Genomic DNA, 23,323 nt, shown 5'->3' with positions numbered 1-23,323 from the left:
CAAAAAGCTTCTGCAGACCTTAAGTAGAAAATATATTCAAAGAGAGAGGCCATCATAAAATTATATTGTTAAACATAGCAGCATCACAAAAGATGCATGCCAATAGCTGGAAATGTTACTAGAAAAGAATGGAAATTTACAGATCTCTAGACTCTATCAACTACTCTGGCAGGACTCCTGGGAAGATTGATGGAAAAAACCAGAGCAATGATCACGTCCTTGCCTTTTGTTGATCTAGTATAACATTCAAGATCCTTCCAGGCACATAAATTCTCTTCCTGATGGCCTTCCCGTCCAAATATTTGGAGAGTCTCTCGTCTGAGACTGCTATTTGGAACACATCATCCGCGGAACACTCCTTGTCAACAAGGATTGTACCCCTGGTCTTCCCATTGATTTGCACGGGGAGCACAATCTCTGATTCTTTCAAATACTCATTATTTGCCTGCACAGAACAGAAAGAGTTCAAAATAATTTATACCAAAATACAAAAATTAACTCGCATGTGAAATTTCAAACCATAGTCATATATCAGACTAGCAATCTAAAAGATGCCTTTATTATCTTGACTAAGGTAATCTGTTAGTAGCTGCTATCTCACATTTATGAGATGTTGTTTATTTAAATGTACAACTATCATTCCTCACAAAAAAGTAACCATTCCGATCCATATTAATTGTCGCTGATTTAGTACAACTTTGGATCAGAGGGAGTATAATTATCCCACCTAACTATCAAAGCAGTAAAATCTTCGTAAGAATCTTCATCTTAAATGTATCAGCAATGTATGCTCGCTTGGTACCAAAGGAAAGCAGGACAGGTTTGAGTTTACCTCTGGAAACTGTTCATGGGCCAATGATTGTGAGTGTCCAAGACGAAACCAAAGCTCCTCAGCCAAGTGTGGTGCAAAAGGTGCAAGCAACAGAACAAAGGAGCCTATGACTGACTTTGGTTGGGTATCCCACTGTAAAGAAAGTGAATATCACATCAGATTCTTCTCGAAATGTGTGGGTTGTACAATATCAGAGCTAAAGGGCATGTTTATGCTAGTACTATGCTAAACCAACGAATCTTTAGTTCCTTTTGTGCTAACATTGAATCTTCTGACAAAAAAACCTATGGAATTTACTAATGCCAGCTTTACAAGAGATCATGTGCCCACCAATACTTAACCAAAGTATGACCTGAATGCATGAACAAATAAATACTGCATGCATTAAAGTGAATGTGCAGTTGCGCACAGTTGACTCGTTACAGGAAACTGCATAAAAAACTTGCACAGATTTGAATAACTTTAGCGTTTTGGTACATAACTGATGCGACCGAAAACTTGTGCTCTGCTATCGTTGGGACTAGAAAAAATGGATGTGTAATATGAACGCTGGCAACCAAGCCCTGCAAGGGGGCATGCAAAGCATGTCTAAATTTACCTTGTATGCAGCATTCACAAACTCCATCATTGCAGAAATTGCAGTGTTAAATCTTGTTTCTTGAATCTCCTCTGAAACCTACAAAGAGAATAATAGACGTTATCCAGGAGTGAAAAAGTAATTCTCACAACAACACGACTTGAGGTAAAAAAAATTGCAATTATGTTTGGCACTGAGATCATATTGAAGAAAAAAACTATATGTGCCACAAAGCTTTCACATGGGAACTGGTAGATAGAGAAGTAAGGTAGTAAGGTTTCCTCCTATTTGGCCACCTCCATGCTGCAATCATCATGAATTTTCAAATATTCCAAACAGAAGGCAGTATGGTTTCTGGAATGAATTTATAAATTCTTCCTCCCACACAAAACCAAATACATCTGCTATCTTTTATATTATGGGACGGAGGGAGTACTTGTTAGTTGAAACATTGTAGGAGTTCCTCAACCAGACAGGCAACTCTCATAAACCCAATAAGTTGCATGGTTTTCATTTCGGAGTGCATTAAGTGCAAAATTTGTTATTCCGCCCTTGTGACACCTGTGACAGTGTGACCTACCCTTGCAATGCATTTGTGAAGAACACGAAGCTGCTCAAAGGTTGGTTCGTCATCAGTGGACATAGTTCCATCTTTATATGATCCATCCGATAATGGTGCGCCAACCACGAGTCTCCAAGTCCTACCTAGAAACCGATGCACACCTTCAATTCCACCAGTGCTCCATGTTTTTGAATCTCTGTATGTATCAAATTTCTGTTAACTTGCTCAAAATGATTCTATTTCATCTGTAAAAAATAATGCAGCTTTTTTTAGTAAAAGAAATGATGTACCTCAATGGTCCCATGAACATCTCATATAAGCGGAGAGAATCGGCACCATATTCTGAAACCACGTCATCAGGGTTGATGACATTTCCTCGACTTTTACTCATTTTGTATGCGCGGGCATTTAGACGTATGTTTGGATCATCCTTCAGCACATAATGATCTCCAACTTTTGTGATCTTAAGAACACAATAGAAGCAAGCAAATGTCAATCTCCAAACTTTTATCACCCAAATGAATACAAAGGATCAGAACACACCTTATCTGCTGGTACTTTTTCTTGGAAGCAATCATTCATACTTGAGCCTGAGTCTGCAGAAACCAATTTGCCTTCGTTGTCTCTATATGCAGTATACTCAACCTGTTACGACACCTATTACTTAGGAACAGAAAAATGCATGATAAAGATATAGAACACTTTAAAGAAAGTAGCTCCACCTACTTCTCCTAGTATTAGTCCTTGGTTTATCAGGCACTTGAAGGGCTCTTTAGTGGAGACCACGCCAATATCATAGAGAACCTAGAGAAGTAGAGAGATCATTTGGTTAAAAGAAATATAAGGCCAAAAGATATTATTACTTACTATATTTGTGTACTACAGGCCTACGTGATATACAAGCAGGGAGAAAAAGCATAGTGAACCAGAAAGAGTAAACATTGGTCCCTGAGTATTCTAAGAGCTGAATCCGGTTAACAAGAGCTGAAATTCCACTGTGCAATGTTATTATGTTCGTTGGGCACATACCTATTCAGGCCTCTCTGGTTGTTTTTAGATTTCATGTACAAAAAAACAAACACACATTTAACAAAATCTCATACAGTACGCAGGTGACAAGCTGATAACAATGGCTTTAACAAATTCAGATATGTTTCCCATAGTATACATCACATAAGATAGGTGCGGAACTTTCCAATAGCCTTCAATTGGGTTTATAGAAGGGGAGATTTTTGTATGAATAAGAATCAGACCTTATGCCAAAATCTTGCATACAGCAAATGCAAGACAGAATGTTCAGCACCACCGACATAGATGTCTACTGGACCCCAATAACTGCATGATATAGAAAAGAAGTTACACACACATCACTTACTGAAGATCAAATGAGAAAGAAGGATGCACCTTTCTTTAGCCTTGTCAACCAATGTGCTGGAATTTTTTGGGTCCATGAATCTCAAATAGTACCTGCACAACCATTTAAAAATAGGAAAATGCAAGGGTTTAGAAGTCACTGGCAAACAGTCACAAACACAGAAAGGACTCACCCAACAGCAAGGGCAGAGGTCCATCAGTGAACAATGATGAGCAATTGCAATATTAAGACAAACATATCGTTTCAGAGCAAATTACAAATTGTGTACACCACAAAAAGGTTCCTAACATAAAACAGAACTTCTACAAGTATTTATGGAGTATTAAATCCATGTAAATTGCTGAAATTACAACGTCAGAAATTTACCAGCATGAACCAGCCCATTGTGGCATGGTGCTTGTTTCTCTTCTTGCAGGCTTCCCAGTTAAAAGATCGGTGGTTCTGACCTGAAAAGGGAGCAAAGCACTTTAATACTATATATATGCAAAACTAAATGAAACTCAATACATATTTTCATGCCAATTTACTAACGAGCAGTAGTTTACATTAGATCTCATGACCCTCAAGTTGCAATGGTATTCTTCAAAACAAAAAAGTCAAGTAAATAATGCTTACATTATCCAGTTCTTTCCAGTTTGCTCATTCAAAACACATGTACAAATGATGCAGAGCAGTCCAACAAAAGGAGGTGGCATGCAACTTTCAGAAACTGTGTTTCTCTGTATCATCTTTGTGGTTTATATATTTCCTCATGTATGATTTTAACTTCACAAAATATAGAAGTGGGATTAACTACTTCGCCTCTGCAGTTTTCCCCTTTTCCCAACCTTCACAACTATGTTTCTTCTCTTTGTTCCACTTTTTTTAACCGAAACTCTTTGTTCCAATATGAATATATGATTGATAGACATGCAACAACTAGAGAAGATTTTTCAGAGGGGGGAGCGTAAAGTTCTTAGCATTACACAAAGACATAACACAAGAAATTGTTGAGAACACGTACCCAATCTACTGCTTTGGTCAAAGGGAGCATTACACAAAGACATAACACAAGAAATTGTTGAGAACACGTACCCAATCTGCTGCTTTGGTCAAAGGGGGCTCCCCAGTACCAGTAGGAGTGAAGTCATCCAATTCAGGAAGAGTTAAAGGCAACTGGTCTTCTGTAAGAGGCACCATTTCATTTGTATCATCAAGGTAAATAACAGGGAAAGGTTCACCCCAATAACGCTGTCTAGCAAAAAGCCAATCTCGAAGCTTGTAGTTTACCTGGTAATTAGATGTGCTCAATTAGTCCTACAGAAAAATCATGTGCAGAACATTGCTACACGATGAAGTGGGGGAAAGAATGCACCTTTTTCTTTCCAAATCCATTACTCTCTACCCAGGCAGTAACTTCTAAAGCAGCATCTTGTGAAAGCATGCCATTAATATTTAACCCAGATGAAGAACTGGATGAGTTTATCATGATACCATCATCTGCATAAGCCTCCTCGGGATCACAATTGCCATTGGGTGGACTTACAACCTTAATGATTGGAAGTTCATATTTCAAGGCAAATTCATGGTCACGGGAATCATGTGCAGGCACTGCCATGATAGCCCCAGTGCCATAACTGCAAAGTAGTTAAGATTAGCTTTGGAAGAGCAAAGGTTTCATTTTTCTCATTACTAGTAAAATACAAGTGTAAAACTAGGTTTCATTTTTCTCATTACTAGTAAAATATGCAGAGATAACAAACCAAACTTCATTTGCCAATTTACTGAATATTCTACCATGTCCCTTTACTTGTATCTGAATTAAGCAACTCTGAAATGGGAAAAAGGTGGATAATGACGACAATAAGGAAACTGAAGTAGACAAACTGGATACGACAGCTGAACTCTAGCAAATGTCCCAATAAGTAGTGTATTCTGCTTACTCATTACATGTAGAATACTAGGTTATCTACTATAATGAAGTCTAGACTTTGTAGCATTTGAGTTTTGCTTAAGAGGATGAAAGCAACGGGACAATGATAATGCAAAACACAACACTAAAAGACACAGAAGACAAAGATAAGTTCACAAACCTTGCTAGGACATAATCTGCCACCCAAATTGGAATTACGTCCCCGGTTGCTGGGTTCTTAGCATAAGAACCACTGAAAACTCCAGTTTTTTCCTTCTGGAGCTCAGTTCTCTCAAGTTCGCTCTTTCTTGCTGCAACTTCTGTGTATTCCTCTACCTGCTTTTCCAATTAGTCTATATTGACGTTGGACGATGCTAAAGTTGTCAAAACGACAAAAAAGAACATACATGTGCACGTTGTTCCTCAGATGTTAGAGACGGCAACAAAACATGCTCAGGTGCTACAACAAGATATCTGCAACAGAAAAGAAAAGGTAGTTCAATATTGTCCATTTGGATCTAGAAACTGTACTAGCTGGCAAGATTAAAAAATAAGGCAAATACTCACGTTGCACCAAAAATGGTGTCAGGCCTTGTTGTATAAACTGTCAATTTGGCACCTAAATCATGTCCTTCCTGGTCAACTGCACAAAATTCAAGCTCAGCACCTTCCGATCTCCCTATCCAATTTCTTTGCATTTCCTTTATGCTCTCAGGCCAATCAAGATCATCCAAATCTTCAAGAAGTCGATCAGCATAAGATGTAATCCTCAGCATCCACTGGCGCATTGGCTACACAGCAAAAGATAAAGTGGATAATATGCAGATAGGTACTGAGCAACAGGTTCATTGACATGGCAGAACATAGATAAAAAAGGAGAAGCAAAACCCGCAACAGAAAGAGTTACACAGTTTCTACAGCTTACCTTTCTTATAACAGGATAACCACCACGTTCACTGACACCGTCAATTACTTCTTCATTCGCCAAAACTGTCCCAAGAGCAGGGCACCAATTGACCGGTACCTCAGCCTGATTGTAAGATAGCAATGCCAGCCTAAAAATCATTGAAAACCACAGATACAACACTAAGCACATAAAACAGAACCCTAAAAATGAATCGTGCAAAGCAGATGATTAGTTGAAACAAAGTAAATACAGAGCATGACAAGTCAAATGATACATTTTGGAACTCGAACGATGCAGTAAAAAAGGACACTGGTAGCTCTGACCTGGTAAGCCAATCCTCTTTTCAGTAACTGAAGAAAAATCCATTGCGTCCATTTATAGTAGGCCGGTTCTGTTGTGGAGATTTCACGATCCCAGTCATATGAAAAACCTAATGATTTAAGCTGCAACACAAGAAAGCACCCTCCTAATGAACCAGTAGTAATCAAAGTACTACACAGAACATTTTCACTTTCATTTCCACAGAAACAGACGCGTTTTTATACCAACAATCTATCCATAGTTTGTGAAATAAAGGAGTAGATTTATTGTAAACTGGACTTATAGAAAGCAGGCGTTGCTTCAATGGTACATGAAAAAGTTTCAGGCTATTTGTCATGGAACATGTATGGCAGGGGTACAACTAATACCCATGGTTTCGCAGTGATCAGTCAAAACAAGCACCCTACAAAGCATACAGGGGAAGTCTCGTCTAAGATAACTTGTACCAGTCATAATTTATAGCAGTTGCATCCATGGTTAGACCATTACCAAGATCTTGTTTGGCTAAAACATATTGTTGTATTGGCAGTGTAGCTCAATTACCGAAGCTTACTTAGTAGCAGAACTAATGGAGCTGGTAAGAAGTGATCTGTTTTTTGTGTATACCGGAAATGCAAGTGCAAAGCATATCTAATTGGCAGCCTGAAATGAAGCATGAGAGCACACTTGACTTGCTACTGTAAATATGTAATATCTACTAGACCTTAGAAGCAAAAGTGCAGCATAGCATGAAGCCATGAAGTAGATATATAAATTGAAGGCATTATTACCTGTGTGCGGAAGCGGGCAATGTTTCGTGCAGTCGTAGTCTTGGGGTGGGTTCCCGTCTGCGCACAAAGTTACATTTTACATCATTGAGAACACAGCAAACTTCCCCCCCCCCCCCAAAAAAAAAAGTAACAACCCCGATATAAAGAGACCTCGGAGGAGATTTTAAATGACCTGGATAGCATACTGCTCGGCAGGAAGACCAAACGCGTCCCATCCCATCGGATGCAGGACATTGAAGCCCTTCATACGCTTGAATCTCGAGAGGATGTCGGTCGCCGTGTACCCAAGGGGGTGCCCAACATGCAGCCCAGCCCCACTGCATGGCAATTTGCCAAATCATGTGAAGTAGGAACAGCATGCATCTACTTGCAGGGGCAGGACTATGATTCAATTCAATTCAGGACGGCTGCTCTACGCATCCGGGAAGAATAAGTTTCTTCAGCATTGAGCGCCTTACGGTAGAGTAGAGCACTAGAGAAATCCATTATAAACTACGTACAGTATAACGATTAATTCGAGCACTGGTGGAGAAACTGAAATAACCATTATCTTATCTCTGCATACATGCATGCACACGCAATTCAAGCAAGCACAGGTTCGCGGCCGCGCATTCACGGTGAAGTAAACCCGACAGCTTGGTTGCGAAATTACGGGCGGGGTGGGGAGGCAACCTTGGGTAGGGGAACATGTCGAGGATGTAGCACTTGGGCCTGGAGGTGTCGAGCCCGTCGCCGACGTCCGGGGTGCGGAAGGTGCGGCGCTCCTCCCAGTGCGCCTGCCACCTCGGCTCGATCTCGTCGTACGGGTACGCACGCCTCGCCTGCGCCTGCGCCTTACCCGCGTCGGCGCCGGCGCAGCAGCGGCAGGGGCGGGCTCGCCGCGGCTGGAGGAGCGCGCGGCGCCGGTGGTCGGCGGCGAGGGCGGGCGGCCGCGCGCGGAGCTGGAGCGGCGGGTGCGTCGTGAGAGCCATCGGGGGTGGTGGCGGGAGCGGGGTGTGGAGAAAAGATGAAGGGGAGGGAGCAAGACGAGGAGCTTTGGGATAAGGTTTCGGAATTTGTTCCCCGCAAACGATACCTGACGAACTGTTCGCCGGGAGCAAAGTCCTGGCGAACGCACCGGAGAACCGCTGGATCTTGATCCGACGGGCGAAGGTTTTTGCCGCAGTTGATAAAGTTTTACTTACTTTTGTTTTTTGTTTTTTGCGGGATGATAAAGTTTTACTTACAAATAAACCGCGTTTCGTGTGGACGCATAAATCACAAGTTAACCCACCAGAATATTTATGTCCCGTCCTACAGAAATTAACCGGCTTTTAAACCCTTGTGCCATGTATATACCCGCTTTTAAATACGGTTCAAAAAAAAATCGACGACGCCCGGTATCCTGCAGATGGTGTCGATGGGCTTGGAGACAGGCGACGACCGCAAACGTAGTAATGGAAGGCAATGGATTTTGAGTGGTTCACATCCAGAATTATGTTGCGAGTAAACGTTAAGTTTTCCTTGTGTTAGGCTTTTATGTTGAGTTATTTAAAGTTCTAGCTTTGTTTCCTGTCAAGGGAAACATACTTAAGTTTGACCTAGCTAGTACCCCCTCTGTCCCAAAATAATTGTGTCAACTTTGTACTAGCTCTAGTACAAATTTGTACAAAGCTCCAAACACTTATTTTGAAACGGAGCGAGTATATAAATAAAGGATGTTGATATCTACAACATTAAATATACATGCAGAGAAGTCCATATTTTAACCCTGAAATTACGCCCTTGTTTAATTTACAACTCTGAACATCAATACTGGTTAGAAAACAACCGTCAACTCTCAAATCCGTTTAAATTACCCCCTCACTTGACCTAAAGGTGGTTTCGCATATGTGGCAGCCATCTTAGCACCCACTTTTGACCAAAAGTTGAAAGTGCCTAGAAAATACTCCATCTGAAAACTAATATAAGAGCATTTATATGAGTGCGGACGTTTGGAGTTCGGCCTTCATGGAGGCCGAAATTTTTGAATAATTCAAAATTCAAACTTTTCGGTTTCAAAAAAATCTGAAAAAAAATATGGAAGTAAAGAAGGACGTTATGCGTATGTGTGCAAAAATTTAGGATGAAATATCTTAAAATACAATCTGCACAAAAAAGACAAATTCATGACCTGAAATGATGAATAGTGTCATGTGTAAAAAAGCCTCAGATTTGTCTTTTTTGCACAGCCCTCGTTTCAATGTATTTTTTTCTGAAAATTTACACACATGTGTGTTACGCCTTCACTTATCCCTGTATTTTTTTCAGAATTTTTTGAAATGTAAAAATATGAATTTTCATGAAATTTGAGTTTCAAATTTAAAGGGTTTCATGGAGCTCGGGAGCCAAAAGCAATTTCCGCACTTATATCACTATTTTAATGATATAAATACTCTTTATATTAATTTACAGAGGAAGTATTTTGAAAATTATGTAAAATCAATACTACCATAATATTAGTGTTAGTTTTACAGATTGTTTTCATTTTTTTGTGAACACCTTTATTTTTAGTCAAAATTTGACAAAATGGGGTTCAAATTTAATTTCTGATATATTTTAAAATCTGCTTGTCAAAGAAGTGTGAAAGATTGTCACATTGATTGGCATGGTAGTGTAATTTTAGATAAAAAAAGATAAAAATTTGGACACTGAATTTTTGGTTAAAAGTGGGTGCTGACATGGCTGTCATGTGTGCCCAAACCACCTTTAGGCCAAGTGAGGGGGTAATTTGAACATATTGGAGAGTTGATGGTTGTGTTATAACCGGTATTGAAGTTTGGGGTTGTAAATTAAACTAGTGCGTGAGTTTATGATTGGAATATGCACTTCTCTCAATATACATCCTATGAAAGCATAGTTTATATCGTACTAACAAATGTAATGAAACTAATTTGGCGGTGTAGATGTTCACCTGTTCCTCTATATACTTGGTCAAACTTTTTACCCAAAATAATAATACTTGGTCAAACTCAAAAGAATTTGACTTAGATTGATCCTATATATAAAACTTCATGGATTCGAAACGGAGGGAGTATATATATAGTACAAACTTGAGTTAATTTTGAGTCATTTATTTTAGGACAGGGAGTACAACAGGAGCATGCTGCATCAGGAAAGGTGATTGTGGATTAACACGCTAGCTAGGTATAGGAATATTTTTCGTCGGCTCCATCATCAACTTATCATGGATCCGGTCTAGATGTTTGGTCCGTGCGTCCAACAGTGACCCACGCACGCACGAAAGCAAACTAAAGTGCCGTCATGGCATCTAAAAGTGTGACTATACCACAAGTCCACGTCCGAATGTAATGGGAAGAGATCAAGAGAATTAAGGTAATTGAGCACTTATATATATGTAGTTAGTGTGTAAGCTTCTTCATGCTCTCGGTACGATGAATCTTCACGCGTGCAAACTAACCACGAACACGCACATGTGCATATTTTACCGCAAAATATATATGCATCTTTTTGGACATCACAATCAAAAGTTGTTTGAAGTGTTTAAAGACATCTTTTAAACATTCAGACTAAGTGTCCGGAAGCTGCAAGCCATCCAACGGGTATCTCATCGATCCGTGGACACGTCCAAATAAAACCCACCTTTGCGCCATTCCTTCACAGCTCATGACCTTTTTCATCCGTCGGCCGCTAGCACATGGTGCAGACCAAGACCACCTACTACAAGATGTTGACGTCGGAGCGTCATATGCCGAAATCACGATAGAGCTCGACGTTGCGGACGCCCAAGTGCCAGGCCCGCATTGCGACGAGACGACCTCCGAGCTCTACAAAGCCGAGATCGGAGGAGGACGACACCATAGCCATGGCAACGGTCGCGTATGGGTAGTCGCCCTCGATGACATAGGAGGCGATGACCATTGATGCGGTGCCCAACCTCTTCGCCATGCGGGAAGCAGAGGAGTAGCTCACCAATGGTGTGTGCCGCACATGGTTCTTCAAGAAGCTCGAGGCGAAGGACGACGAGACATCGAAGCAGCACCACGATGATGCCAAAGAGGCAATGTCGGCTGCTCCCGGTTCCCACTGGCTGACAAACGATGACAAGGCCCGATGGCTCCGGCCCGGTCGGGGGTCATCGACCTCACCTTCGACGGAGAGGCGCACAGTAGGATTTTTAGTTGTTTTTCAAAATCTTTTGTGTTGTAAAATCTAATCTAAATATTAATTAAAAAAGAAGTCCACCTTGTTTTGAGGGAGACGGTTGGATGACGACATGACGTTGCTTGGTCGGGTGATTTGCGTTGAAGATGCCCTAATTAACCCAACAAATAGAATGGTTTGCGTTGTAGGAGTAAGAGCATATACAGTCGTACCTCTCAAACCGTTTCAAACATTTGGACAAGCTGTCGGGCCACTAATCGGGCATAGAAAAACGAATCAGAGGGGCGTTTCAAACAGGCCTCAAACGCCCGGTCTGACCGAAACCTTTCATATTTAGTTTAAATATATGACGGATATGGGACGTCTGGATGCGTCCGTCACGTGGACCCGGCCATGCTGGCCCACCCGACCACACATATATTTCTCCTCATCCGTTCATCGGACCAAATTCTAGCCACTTCACTCTCCCCCCCCTCACTCCCTTCCATTTCCCACCGCCACTCGAGCTCACCTCCGACGATCTCCGTCCTTCTCCGGCATGGTGGGCAATGGATCTGAATCCTTCACCACCAGATCTGTCGACCCCGAGCTCATCCCACGCGGCCCCGAGGAGGAGATGGTCGTCCCGCTTGCGCTCCAACGCTTTCAGGAGGTGGCCACTCGATGGCAGCGCTCGGACTCCTTCCGTCGGGAATCCATCGCGTCCGCACAACAGGTGCATGGATCCGCCATCGCTGCCTCACCGGAGGAGATGCAGTCCGTTTCACGTCCGATCACGGTGGCAGATGCACAAAATCTTCGTTGGCCTGCCGAGATGAAGGACGCACGCACCATGGGCGTCCTCGGACACAAACATGACGCGGTGTGCCCGCCGTGCGAGGCAGCGTGCGTGGGAGGCGGTGGTAGCCCTCACAGCGATGGATGTTGGCACGAAAGAGTTGCACCCTCTGGTGCCCCGTATGGTGAACCGGTACGGGTGTCACAACCGCGCCGTGGTGGACGCCGGCTCCTCCTAGGAGGGATCTGTCATCGATCTAACGTCCACCGACACGGTCCGGGTTACTACGAGGAAGAGTACGACATGGGAGACGGCGGGAGCTTGACTCCCATACGTAAGCCGGCTAGTGCCGCATGTCTTACTCTAGCCGGACGAACTCCGCTTATTATTAGATTTACATTACATGTAATAGTATATATTTAAGGTTTCTAACTGAAGTATCCATTGTAGAATGCATTATTTAAGAATTGATCGATCACTGTTAATGAACAGGTTCGGAGACGTTTGAGGAATCAGATTTGCCAACCGCGTGTAGATGATCTAAGAGCATCTCCAACAGCAGCGCAAAACAAGCGCCGCGTCCAAAAAAATGCAGTTTTAGCGCGCGCGACGCGGCGGGATGCTCCAGCGGGCGCGCAAAAACCGCGCGCGCGCTAAAACAAGTTGGGCGCGCTATCCATAGCCTTATCCCGCGCTGGTAATTTGGAGCGCTCACTTCCGCGCGCGCGAACTCTCTCTCTTTCTTCCTCCTTCGCACCGCACGCGCCGGCGCCAACGCCCCTGCCACCATGGACGCGCAGACCGGCACCCCGCTCACCCCGCTGTACAGCCGCGAGCCCCCCGCCGCCGCAGCCGCAGCCGCCGCCGAAAACCCTAGCGCGGCGAGCGTTGGCGCCGCCACCGCCGGATCTCCGCCGACCGTCGGCCTCGCGCGCAGCCTCTTCTTGCCGCCGCGGATGACCACACCGACGGGTGGCGTCGCGCCGGCGCCGTCCCGTGCCGCCGCCGCACCGTCGAAGCTCCCCAATGCGGCGGGGTCGAAGAAAGGAAAAACATCCGCGAAGAAGAAGGCGGCGGACGGTTCCGGGAGCTCGAAGTCGAAGAAGAAGCTTGCAGGGCGGCGCACCGGCGCGGCGTCTACCGAAGCGCCGGCGAGCTCACTTGTTGAGCCGGCGGCCGACGCGCACCACGTGTTCGACGAAATGCCCCCAAGGTGAAAAAAAATCCAACTTTTATTTTCTTGTTATTTTTTCAATGCATCATCATATAGATAGCTTATATTTGCATTGTTCAAAAACTTTGTAGTCTCAACGATGATGCATACATGTCAACTATGGGTGTTGGGTCCAACAATTCGCATTGGTCTCAAACCAATGACATCCATTTGGACGACCATGAGTTTGAGGTGGACGAGGAGGGTGAGGGCATTGTCGCGGCGCCGAAAGGAAGAGCGGGCAATTACACCACCAACGATGACAAATTACTATGCAATACTTGGTTGCAAGTGTCGAGGGATCCATCCATTGGAGGTGATCAAAGTAGAGATGCTTCTTGGGGGCGAATGAAAGAATACTTTGATGCTCAGTACGTGAGTGGAATTGACCGCTCCGAGAGATCACTTCGGTCCCGATGGTCGACAATCAACTCGGATTGTCAAAAGTGGGCGGCTGCACAAAAGGCAGTTGACAAGCTTAACCCAAGTGGCACAAATGAGGATGATAGAGTAAGTGGCATCTCATACATGTTCATCATACTTGTTTTTGGTGTCCGAAGTGCTAACTTGTATTGTTTTTCTTGTAGTACAACATTGCCCAAAACTTGTTCAAAGAAGAGACGAGGACAACCAAGAAGGGGAAGATCAAGAAAGGAAAGATCTTTACCTTGCCTCATTGCTATGAAGTGTTGAAGGATGATGAGAAATGGAAGAAGCGTGGAGATTTGGATGATTTGCATTTGAGCAACAAACGCAAGCGAACAATTGAGTTGAATGATGATGAGGAGGAGGAGGATGCATCAAGTGATGACGGCAAGAGAAGCCCCACACCCAACTCGGTTTCATACTCGAAACCAAAACGACCGGATGGGTGCAAGAAGGACAAAACCGAAAAGAAGAAGAGGAAAGGAGATGATGAGCTCACAAATGCTATGGAAGCTATTGTGAAGGCAAGAAAAGAAGCCAACGAGGTGAGGAAAATGGCAAGGAACCAAGATGTCGCGGCCGAGGAGAGGAGGTTGGCGGCCGAGGAGAGGAGGGTGGCCGTCGAGGAGAGGAAAGTGGCATTGGAGGAGAGGAAGGTGGGCATGGAGGAGCGAGCTAAGTTGTTGGAATGGGAGAAGCACTTGTTCTTCTTGGACACATCTTTGTTCAATGATGCGCAAAAGGAATATGTCAACCTTGCTCGTGAGGAAGTCTTGATCCAAAAAAGAGCCATGATCTGCGGCATGGGTGGCGGTGGCCTCGGCGGCATGGGTGGCGATGGTCTCGGCGCCATGGGTGGCGGTGGCCTCGGCGGCATGGGTGGCGGTGGCCTCGGTGCCATGGGTGGCGGTGGTCTCGGCGCCATGGGAGGCATGGGTGGCTTTGGAGCCATGGGATGCATGGGTGCACCTCCGGCCGCCATGGGAGGCATGGGTGGCTTTGGAGCACCCTCCGACGCTATGGCCGCCATGGGAGGCATGAGTTTTGCTTCTCTCATGGGAGGCATGGGTGCACCTCCGGCCGCCGTTGAAGATCTTGCCAACACCGTCGGAGCTTCACGTGATGCGGTGCGTGATGAGGTTAGGGAGGAAGATTCATCTACGGAGGCGGAAGAATCGTCTTCGAAAGATGAGGACGAAGACGAGGAAGATGATGATTGATGTGTCTTTCATTTATATGTCTTGAACTTGTTTGCATTTTGAACTTGGTTGGATGAACTTGTGGGCATGAACTATGCATCAACTTGTGGGCATGTTTGCATTTATATGTCAAATTCACATGTTTGCATTTTTGCGCGCTGCTGGAGCGTCGCGCGCGCTGCATTTTAACGCTGCTGCTGGAGCTGCGCGACGCGTCAAACCAGCCAAAGCGCGCGCGGCAAATAAATTTTTTGAACGCGGCGCGAAGCGCGGCTGTTGAAGATGCTCTAACAAAAGGCACGTAGCTAGCTTTCTTCCTTCCTCCCTATCGTTGTGTCTTCCCGGGGAGGAGCTCGCTCGCTCGTTTTGCTTGCACCATCGGGAGACTCATCTCTCTCCTCCTTCTCTTCTCCATCCAACCCAAAAACCCACGCACACACACACACGCCGTCCAAACGAAGCAACCCTCCATTGACGGCAGCATATATTCCTCTCCTCCGTCGGCCGATCCCTTCCTTCCTTCCTCCCTCCCTCAAAATCTTATATATCAACGCCGATCCATCACCGTCGTCGCAAGGACGCGCGCCATTTCGCCAAGAAACCAACTACGCCAGCCAGCTGCAGCGAACACGAGCATACGTACGTGACGGCGATGGCGACGGCGACGGAGGCCAGGGAGGAGCTGGTGTTCTTCGACGTGGAGACGGCGGCGGCGCCGTCCCCGTCCGACGCGGAGGGCCGGTGGTGGCTGCTGGAGTTCGGGGCCATCCTCGTCTGCCCGCGCCGCCTCGTCGAGCTCTCCAGCTACTCCACCCTCATCCGCCCGGGGGACCCGTCCGCCGTCTCCGGCCGCTTCTCCGGCGACCCCGCCCTCTCCGCCGCGTTCCGCGCCGCGCCGGCCTTCGCCGACGTGGCCGACGACATCTTCGCGCTCCTCGACGGCCGCGTCTGGGCGGGCCACAACATCCGGCGCTTCGACTGCCACCGCGTCCGGGAGGCCTTCGCGGCGGCCGGCCGCGCCGCTCCGGAGCCCGTGGCCGTCGTCGACTCGCTCAACGTGCTCGCCCGGGGGTTCGGCCGCCGCGCCGGGGACCTCAAGATGGCCACCCTGGCCGCCTACTTCGGGATCGGCAAGCAGACGCACCGCAGCCTCGACGACGTGCGCATGAACCTCGAGGTGCTCAAGCACTGCGCCGCCGTGCTCATGCTCGAGTCCAGCCTCCCCGTCGGCGTGCTCCCCGTCGCCGACGACGGCGCAGTCACCAGGCGCCGCAGGGCCGCATCTTCCAGTTCCACCACGACGGCTCCTCCCCGTCCTCCTGCCACCCCGGTTCTCAAGGTGAACGGGAGGTCGTGCAAGAGGGACAGCACGGGGAAGGTGGTGACTCCCGCGAAGGGAGCGGCGACGGCGACCACCGGCGATGGCCGGAGAGTGCGGCGGCCGATGGCGACGGTGCCGTTCAGCATGGTCCTCCGGCACTCCCGGGCCATCGTCAGATGATGCATCCATCGGATCGGCCAACTAATTGCTAGCTTGGATATATACAAATTAGCATTCATTCATTTCTTCATGGCAATGTACAAACAACCATGCTTGCTAGGTAGCCGTGTTCATATTCAACCAAGGTTGAATTAATTAGATATTTGTTGCTGTAAATAATCTTGTTGTCAGCATTTCATTCATTTGTAAATGCATGCTCCGTAGGTCTCAGCTGGAGTATCAAAATAACCAACTGTTGTATGTATTCACTCCGTTGTAAATCTGTACAGAATAATAACAAATCTTTCATTTCTTGGTTTCTTCTTCTTCTAAATGAAGCACTGATTTTATTTCTCGCTGTAATTATTGTTGTGGTGCCACTGCAAACAGGTGAAGCGGGGTTTATTTATTTACCATTGGTATAGCCCCACTTTTTAAAATAAAAATCCCCAAACTAAAATCACCAAGGTAAATTGCTAAGATGAAACCAAAAATATATATTCCCAGAACCTGCATGGAAATGGTCTTCAGGAACCAGGGAGGTGACTCTACACCTCTCCCTCACCAGCCCATAGGGTAGCTAACACCTAATGATAGATTTCATCATTTCACACATACAAAATCATACAAGAGTTGGGACATATAGCCTGAGCAGGTGAACATCTGATCTGCAAATCCACCTTTCAGATGCCGTACCGTGACACGGGATGAGACACAAATCAGCGTGTGTAAAACCGCTACCTTTTCAAATATTCTACGTGATCATCTATTTTGTCCCCGAGAAATCCAGTGCGGTCATACAAAACTGAATTTATGAGACCATATGCAGCCAGACTTCTGGTTCTCTGGATAATTATGATTTCATTCCTCCTCGTATATGATAGATTCTAGGTGTGGGAGATGCACAGAAAAATTACGGGCTGATGCTGTAGGAGACTTTGGTCACGCCTTTCTTGACTCTTATATTTGTGACCTGAAAGCATAGCAGATAAGATCAGCCTCCAAGTTATCTGAATGTGTTTCTTGTGTAACTTCCTGAGGATCATGCTGACACACTTGGATGCCTAGAGGCCTAGACTCTTCTGTTGCTTTAGTTCAAGTATATCTGAAACAAGCCTATACATATTGCTTTACCAAACAATTATTGTGCATAGGCTGTTGTATTGTACTCCCTCCGTCCCAAAATAAGTGTCTCAACTTTGTACTAGCTCTAGTACAAATTTGTATTAAGCTTGAGACAGTTATTTTGGGACGGAGGGAGTATTATTCTGCCGCTCATTTGGGCAATGCACCCTGCATGTTTCTACGACATGGATTTTATCAAAAGTATCCCGAGTTGTACTTAGTTTGTTAATGGAGTCCACAGTGTCACTATTATATCCTGACCTTGAAATCTCCCAAGAAAACGAACCGGGCCTATTGAACTGTTGCAAACAAGTTGTTGGAAACACAAGTAGTGATGCTTAAACTCTGTAGTCCCAACCATCACTCAACTTGCACAAAACAATGTTGGACAGCTAAACAGAGATAAGAGTCGATCATCAATGGACTAGCAGCATCCATGCAATGACTAAACTTTTCCAATTAAATGTCCAGTTTTCAGGTATACTGTTCAAAACTATCATTTGTGTGATCCCAATGGTCAGAAACAAGACTATGCATGTGTTTGAGTTCTCTTAGAGTTAGAAGATTATTCTCAACTTCACAGAAGCCACCCAACTGTTCTAGTCTTTGCACTGCTGGATAGTTTTCATGACTTGCGGATAAGGATACTGGAAATTTTGACAGGCCTGAGAATCATCTACCTTTAGGTTGCCGATGTCCGTGATGTCAGCTACATGAGTGCCTCCACAAGGACAACCAGGACAGTCACCAAATTTCACAATGCGGGGAGTGCTATCCTGTAATGGAAACAGTCGGACATGGAAAATGTTATGTAATTCACAGAAGAGTTGGGAGTTAGAGAAACACAAAACTGTAAGGTGTCATTTACTAATCAACTCTATTGATAAAATAGGATTGATTTATTTAAAACAGCGTCAAACTTGGAAGAAATATTACAGACTTGAATTATTCCAGAAAGTAGATACTTTCTTGATTCTTTGATTTGTATCATAGTTCAAGATGGCTCACGGTAGGATTATAACACTTTGCATATGTTATGTGCAATCGCACATGCTTTCACATTGAATTTTTTCCTATTATCAAACAGATGTGTGTCAATATAAATCCAGAGATATGATATACTCCCTCTGCTTCCCTAACAGTTGTCACATAAGGGAAGTCAAACATATAGAACTTAATTTCACAACCAACATCTTTAAAAAAAATTGAACTAGATAACTGAAAATAATATGTCCGAATTTGTTAAGAGTAATTTCACAACATATAATTTTGCGAGATTTCATAAATACATTCCAATAGAAATTAGTGGCCAAAGTTACATTTTAGAGACCATGTCGATGTCCAAAACAACAGCTAGTATGGAACTGAGGGAGTATTTCTATGATTTTTAAATTAAAATGGAATATTATACATGAGAAGTCATCCAAATATACACAAAAATATCCATGATGCTGGGAGAGTTTGAATTTAATACAAGGAAGTCAAATTTGTCTAAGAGTACTGAACTGAGCTAACCTCTGAGATGTAGCTAGGCAGAGCACCTCCACATAATTTAGCTGCCTCCTCATAAGGGAAAACAGAGACTAAGACCTGCATCAATGGCAAACAATCAAAATATACCAAGTCGTGAAATCCTATATGCCAAGGTTTCTTGGGTAATACCTTGGCTCCTTTCGAAATCAGTTCGTTCGCCTCCTTTTCCAGCTGGATTTTCGTATCCTGTAACTGATCTGTTGGAACAACTCCCTTATACTCAACGAAAGGCCTGCAATGTATTCAGTAATCCAAGCCCAACCAAAGGGTATAAAAACTAACATGAGCTGGAGTGCTTGTACCAACAAATAAAGCCTATAAAAAAGCTGGACACAGAGGCGATCGGTAAAGGGAACAACAGATGAAGGACAGAAGAAGAAGCAGTCATGTATAGGATCATACCCATCAGGAAAATGGTATCCTTTCCCAGGTTCCATATGAAGGCCGAGATTGGTCATGCAACTGTCCAGCAAATGCCCTGCAGAGTGAAGCCTGAAGCATTGCAGGTTTAGCACGACTGACGGTCAGAAAACATGCAGAGCAAGGCAATAACATTAACGAAATGGTGCTGAATTTGATTTGGCGACTGCCATAACATCGCTCCATGTCGGACTTGATAGAACTAAACATCACCCATCCATACCTGGAGTTCAGCTTGCGCCGGTCCGCGTCGATTTCCATGCTGACACTCTGCCCTTGGCTGAGCTCCTCTCCATCAGCGTCCTCGAATCTGCCATAGTGGAAGACCTAGGCGCAGGCGGCAGCAGCAGAAGTGCAGAACACAGCTAAGCCTCAGATCAAATGGCAAAATATTCGGGCAATCTTTATCACAGGCTCCTGGGGATCTCGGCGCTCACCACCCCGTCCTTGACGCGCACGTCCTCGACGAGGAACCTGGCGGCGGAGACGATGACGCCCGTGTCGGCCGGCTGCCCGCCGCCCTGCGGGTGGAAGATCGTGGCGTCCAGCACCACCGCCCGCCGGCCGCCCTCCTCCTGCGGGCACCCCGGAGCCTGGTCAGGGCCCAGGGTTGTGAAACCCACAGCGGGCGCGCCTCCTCCGAGGAGAGGAGAGGGGGGAGAAGAGGGACGAACCTGATGGACGGAGAGGACGGCGGCGGGGGCGCGGAGGGCCCACATGTCATCGAAGTAGGCCAGCCTCGTGGGGCCCGCCGGAGCCGCCATCCCCGCGGAGAAGCTGGTCGCCGGCGGCGGCGAGCGGCTGGCGGCGCGCGCGGGAGCAACCTGCAGTGGTGGTGCTGCGCTGCACTGTAAAAAGGGATGAAAAGTCGGTCTGCAAGCCAAAGCAATTCGGTTGTTGGGTCCTGGTAAAAAAGGTGTGTGTGAGCGTGATTCTTCCAATTTTCCATGAGAATTTGGAACTGATCACCACTACCGATTGAGATTGACGGTGAAATCTTGGAAGATTGGACGGATGGTGGTAAGAAGATGAAAAAGCACTGAAATTTCCAGGAAGCGCCCATGCCTCCGGTCACCTCCGGCCATGCGTCTGATGCACGACGGCTTCTGAACTTTGACCAGCTACAGTATCATCTTGGTCTCTGATTGTTAGCAGCGGTACTCCGCATACAGAGATCCTAGCTAGTGCCATCACACTGACATGTGAGACTATTGTTATTTTTTCTTCTACAGGATAATACACGTCTTATTTATATCACAAAAATTATACTACTCCTCTGTTTCAAAATAACTGTCTCAACTTTATACTAACCGTAACATAAAGATGTATTAAGTTTAAGATATTTATTTTAAAACAGAAGAAATACTATACATGCATCTCTATTATAAAGTTGTATTAATTTTAAAAAATTATTTTGAAACGGATGGAATACTATACACGTGATACATATCGATCTGGCAAACTAAGAGACAACAAAATTCTAGGCTTTGCATAAAACAACATCAGCCAAGAAGTAAAAATACAAACAAGACTGAAGAAACATCTGAGAGTGACACCGGTGCCCGTCACCTATCTCCGGCACCAGCCATCAAAGAAAAACATGACGGATCACCTCCACACCCGACCTCAACGCAAGAGTGCCATTTTGCACTGAAGCGTAAACAAAGATGTACGCGTCAACAAGAAGTGTTTCATCATTGCATTTCCCGCGTTGAGATATTTAAAACTAAATACCATATTGATAAGTTTGATTTTTTGGGGGGGCGAATCCATAAATTCAATTAGTAGTAACTTGCGCTTCAAATGTCAACTAAATTGTGCTCCCAATGCCATGTGTCTCGTGAACTAGTGTTATATATACAGAAACATGAGGCATTTATTTTAGGACGGATGAAGTAACAGTTTAGGAACTTGGAGGTTATATATAATTATATGTGTTTTAAAAGGAACAAGACTGGAGGATGATCTGGATTTTCAGGATATAGTCCCATATATAGGCAAGGATTAGTACTAGTGACATTGTCATGATTTGAAGTGGGAAATCCAAGTTCCGGAAAAAATAAGTCCCTGTTACTGCACTGTTATATGCATAGCTAATCTCACTTCCTACACTATGTTAAGTACATATGACACATGGAATGGTTAATTAATTAAGTTAAATCATAGAGAATTAACTCTAGGGTCTTAACGCAAAATGACTTTTTCTTCTCACTTGCTCACTTCATTCCACCTTGTTATTTGTTTCCAAATCCCGCAGCATTCATTGGGAATTTCGGGTAAGTACCTTTCTTCTTCCTTTGATCTCCAATTGCACTTCTCCCCTCCAGCCGACCCTCTGCGCTTCAACTCTCTCCAACGGATCCCACACAGGCCCAACGCACAACATGCCACTAGGCATGTGCATACCCACCAGCTAGAAGCTCTGGCTTGAGCAATGCACGTCGTCTGTGGCCGGTCGGCTGGACGCCACCAATGTATTCCATGTTGCTCAACTGAAGATGCACACTACATGTACTCTTTTATAAGGATGATGTCTGCCCACGAGTGTGGCAATGCCTTACTCAAATGCCTACAACACCTTTGAGCGCTTGGTGTTGCGCAAAAGTCCTTGATAATGTCTACAAAGTACTCATGAGCGGGAGGAGTTTTCCAAATGCCCACTACAACTATGAAATCCCCTTGCACAACACTAGTCCTACGCCGGGGTGCGGGCGGCGAGGAGGCAGGCGCGAGCGTGGAAGGGCGGAGCAAGGAGGCGGACGAGGCCATCATCTTCCTCTTGCTCGGGCAGGTAGGCAGGTTGCTCTGTTCTTCGACGAGGTGCCGAGATGGTAACCACGAGTTTGGAGTCTCTAGCTCTGTGGCTGTGAAGGAACGGGGGTTGTGACCCTGTGACGTGTGAGTGAGGAGTGAACACTTGTGGTTATATCTGACCATGGGCCGGGCCGGGCCAGGCTTCGACCCAGCACCCAACAAGCCCAAGGTTCGCAGATAAGGCCCATGCCCTCCTAGGCCCACGAAAATACTACGTTTCCCAAGAATAGCCCCCCCGAAAGCCCTAAGCCCTTCCAAAGGTCCTCGACGTTGTAACAAAAGTTATCTCCAGGAAAACAAACAGAATAAGACAACAACACACCAGCACCAAAACAACACTAAAGAGCATTGTTTTCGCATCAAAAAATTTCAGGGCAATTGAACCTCGTTTAGTATGGAAAACCTGCAAAGTAAAAACACGCAAACAACAACAACTATCATTAGGCACTAGGTCAATAGGTTAGTGCTAAAAAATAATATAAAATGATAAATAAATACCCCAAAAGCATTCTAGAATGATAATATATCAGCATGGAACAATACAAAATTATATATGCGTTAGAGACGTATCAAGCATCCCTAAGCTTAATTTCTGCTTGTCCTCGAGTAGGTAAATGATAAAAATAGAATTTTTTATATGACATGCTATCCATGATGTAACCTTATGCATATATGCTCATTGAGAAATGATGAATTTGAAAACATTGACATAACAAATCTTATAGGTATAAGCAGCAAATCATTAATCTTTCAAAGTATACGATCCTCATAGATTGTTTTACCCCCATCCGTCTTTATTATATTAGCAAGGCATGACTCCATCTTCATCACATCAATACAAATGTCAAGCACCATGGTGTTCAAGTCAGGCAATTGGATTGTACTTTTTCAATATACATAAAAAAAATCACGCGATACATGGGCGTGAACCATTGGACATAGCATAAAGGTGAAATA

At 44.9% G+C, this 23,323-nt stretch overlaps 3 protein-coding genes across 4 annotated transcripts; 1 reads left to right on the top strand and 2 right to left on the bottom strand.

Annotated features, from left to right (window-relative positions):
• Positions 1–33: 33 nt before the first annotated feature.
• On the bottom strand, positions 34–8,067 carry LOC123442529 (leucine--tRNA ligase, chloroplastic/mitochondrial). Of its 2 annotated transcripts, XM_045118597.1 has the most exons (20): positions 7,908–8,067; positions 7,408–7,552; positions 7,236–7,292; positions 6,468–6,587; positions 6,163–6,267; positions 5,805–6,028; positions 5,645–5,711; positions 5,419–5,573; positions 4,701–4,962; positions 4,421–4,615; positions 3,713–3,792; positions 3,376–3,438; positions 3,225–3,306; positions 2,698–2,775; positions 2,515–2,616; positions 2,262–2,434; positions 1,990–2,167; positions 1,431–1,508; positions 833–964; positions 34–445 (listed from the first exon to the last, which is right to left on the bottom strand). In XM_045118597.1, the coding sequence occupies exons 1-20, from the start codon at positions 7,922–7,924 to the stop codon at positions 212–214; spliced, it is 2,547 nt and encodes an 848-aa protein (XP_044974532.1). In that variant the 5' UTR covers positions 7,925–8,067; the 3' UTR covers positions 34–211. The 2 variants fall into 2 exon arrangements, with proteins under 2 accessions (XP_044974532.1, XP_044974534.1); XM_045118599.1 differs by lacking the exons at positions 7,236–7,292; positions 7,408–7,552; positions 7,908–8,067 and having other exon boundaries at positions 6,163–6,292; positions 6,468–6,560.
• A 7,033-nt stretch (positions 8,068–15,100) lies between these two features.
• On the top strand, positions 15,101–17,208 carry LOC123442528 (protein NEN4-like). Its single transcript, XM_045118596.1, has one exon. It carries the CDS (start codon positions 15,647–15,649, stop codon positions 16,493–16,495), a length of 849 nt encoding a protein of 282 aa, XP_044974531.1. The 5' UTR covers positions 15,101–15,646; the 3' UTR covers positions 16,496–17,208.
• Positions 17,056–20,676, bottom strand: LOC123442527 (alanine--tRNA ligase). The gene is made up of 9 exons (XM_045118595.1): positions 20,528–20,676; positions 20,227–20,456; positions 19,990–20,127; positions 19,776–19,879; positions 19,535–19,624; positions 19,262–19,364; positions 19,115–19,189; positions 18,280–18,375; positions 17,056–17,447 (listed from the first exon to the last, which is right to left on the bottom strand). The coding sequence occupies exons 1-9, from the start codon at positions 20,613–20,615 to the stop codon at positions 17,388–17,390; spliced, it is 984 nt and encodes a 327-aa protein (XP_044974530.1). The 5' UTR covers positions 20,616–20,676; the 3' UTR covers positions 17,056–17,387.
• Positions 20,677–23,323: the final 2,647 nt, after the last annotated feature.

The sequence above is a fragment of the Hordeum vulgare genome, chromosome 3H (assembly GCF_904849725.1).
Source record: "Hordeum vulgare subsp. vulgare chromosome 3H, MorexV3_pseudomolecules_assembly, whole genome shotgun sequence".
NCBI classification, from domain to species: Eukaryota; Viridiplantae; Streptophyta; class Magnoliopsida; order Poales; family Poaceae; genus Hordeum; species Hordeum vulgare.
The sequence above is the reverse complement of the archived record's forward strand: the minus strand, read 5'-3'. Positions and strand labels throughout refer to the sequence as shown.

What these genes read in the sequence shown, in the direction of transcription:
- LOC123442529 (XM_045118597.1), bottom strand. An exon ending in TTGCCCGCTTCCGCACACAG is followed by an intron (nt 6,588 to 7,235) that starts GTAATAATGCCT and finishes CTTGTGTTGCAG; the next exon opens with CTTAAATCATTAGGTTTTTC. An exon ending in ATGCAAGATTTTGGCATAAG is followed by an intron (nt 2,776 to 3,224) that starts GTCTGATTCTTA and finishes CTACTTCTCTAG; the next exon opens with GTTCTCTATGATATTGGCGT.
- LOC123442528 (XM_045118596.1), top strand. Translation starts at nt 15,647, where the DNA reads ATGGCGACGGCGACGGAGGCCAGGGAGGAGCTGGTGTTCTTCGACGTG.
- LOC123442527 (XM_045118595.1), bottom strand. Translation starts at nt 20,615, where the DNA reads ATGGGCGCTTCCTGGAAATTTCAGTGCTTTTTCATCTTCTTACCACCA. An exon ending in CCGTCCTCTCCGTCCATCAG is followed by an intron (nt 20,128 to 20,226) that starts GTTCGTCCCTCT and finishes GGGTGCCCGCAG; the next exon opens with GAGGAGGGCGGCCGGCGGGC. An exon ending in CGGACATCGGCAACCTAAAG is followed by an intron (nt 17,448 to 18,279) that starts GTAGATGATTCT and finishes CTATGCTTTCAG; the next exon opens with GTCACAAATATAAGAGTCAA.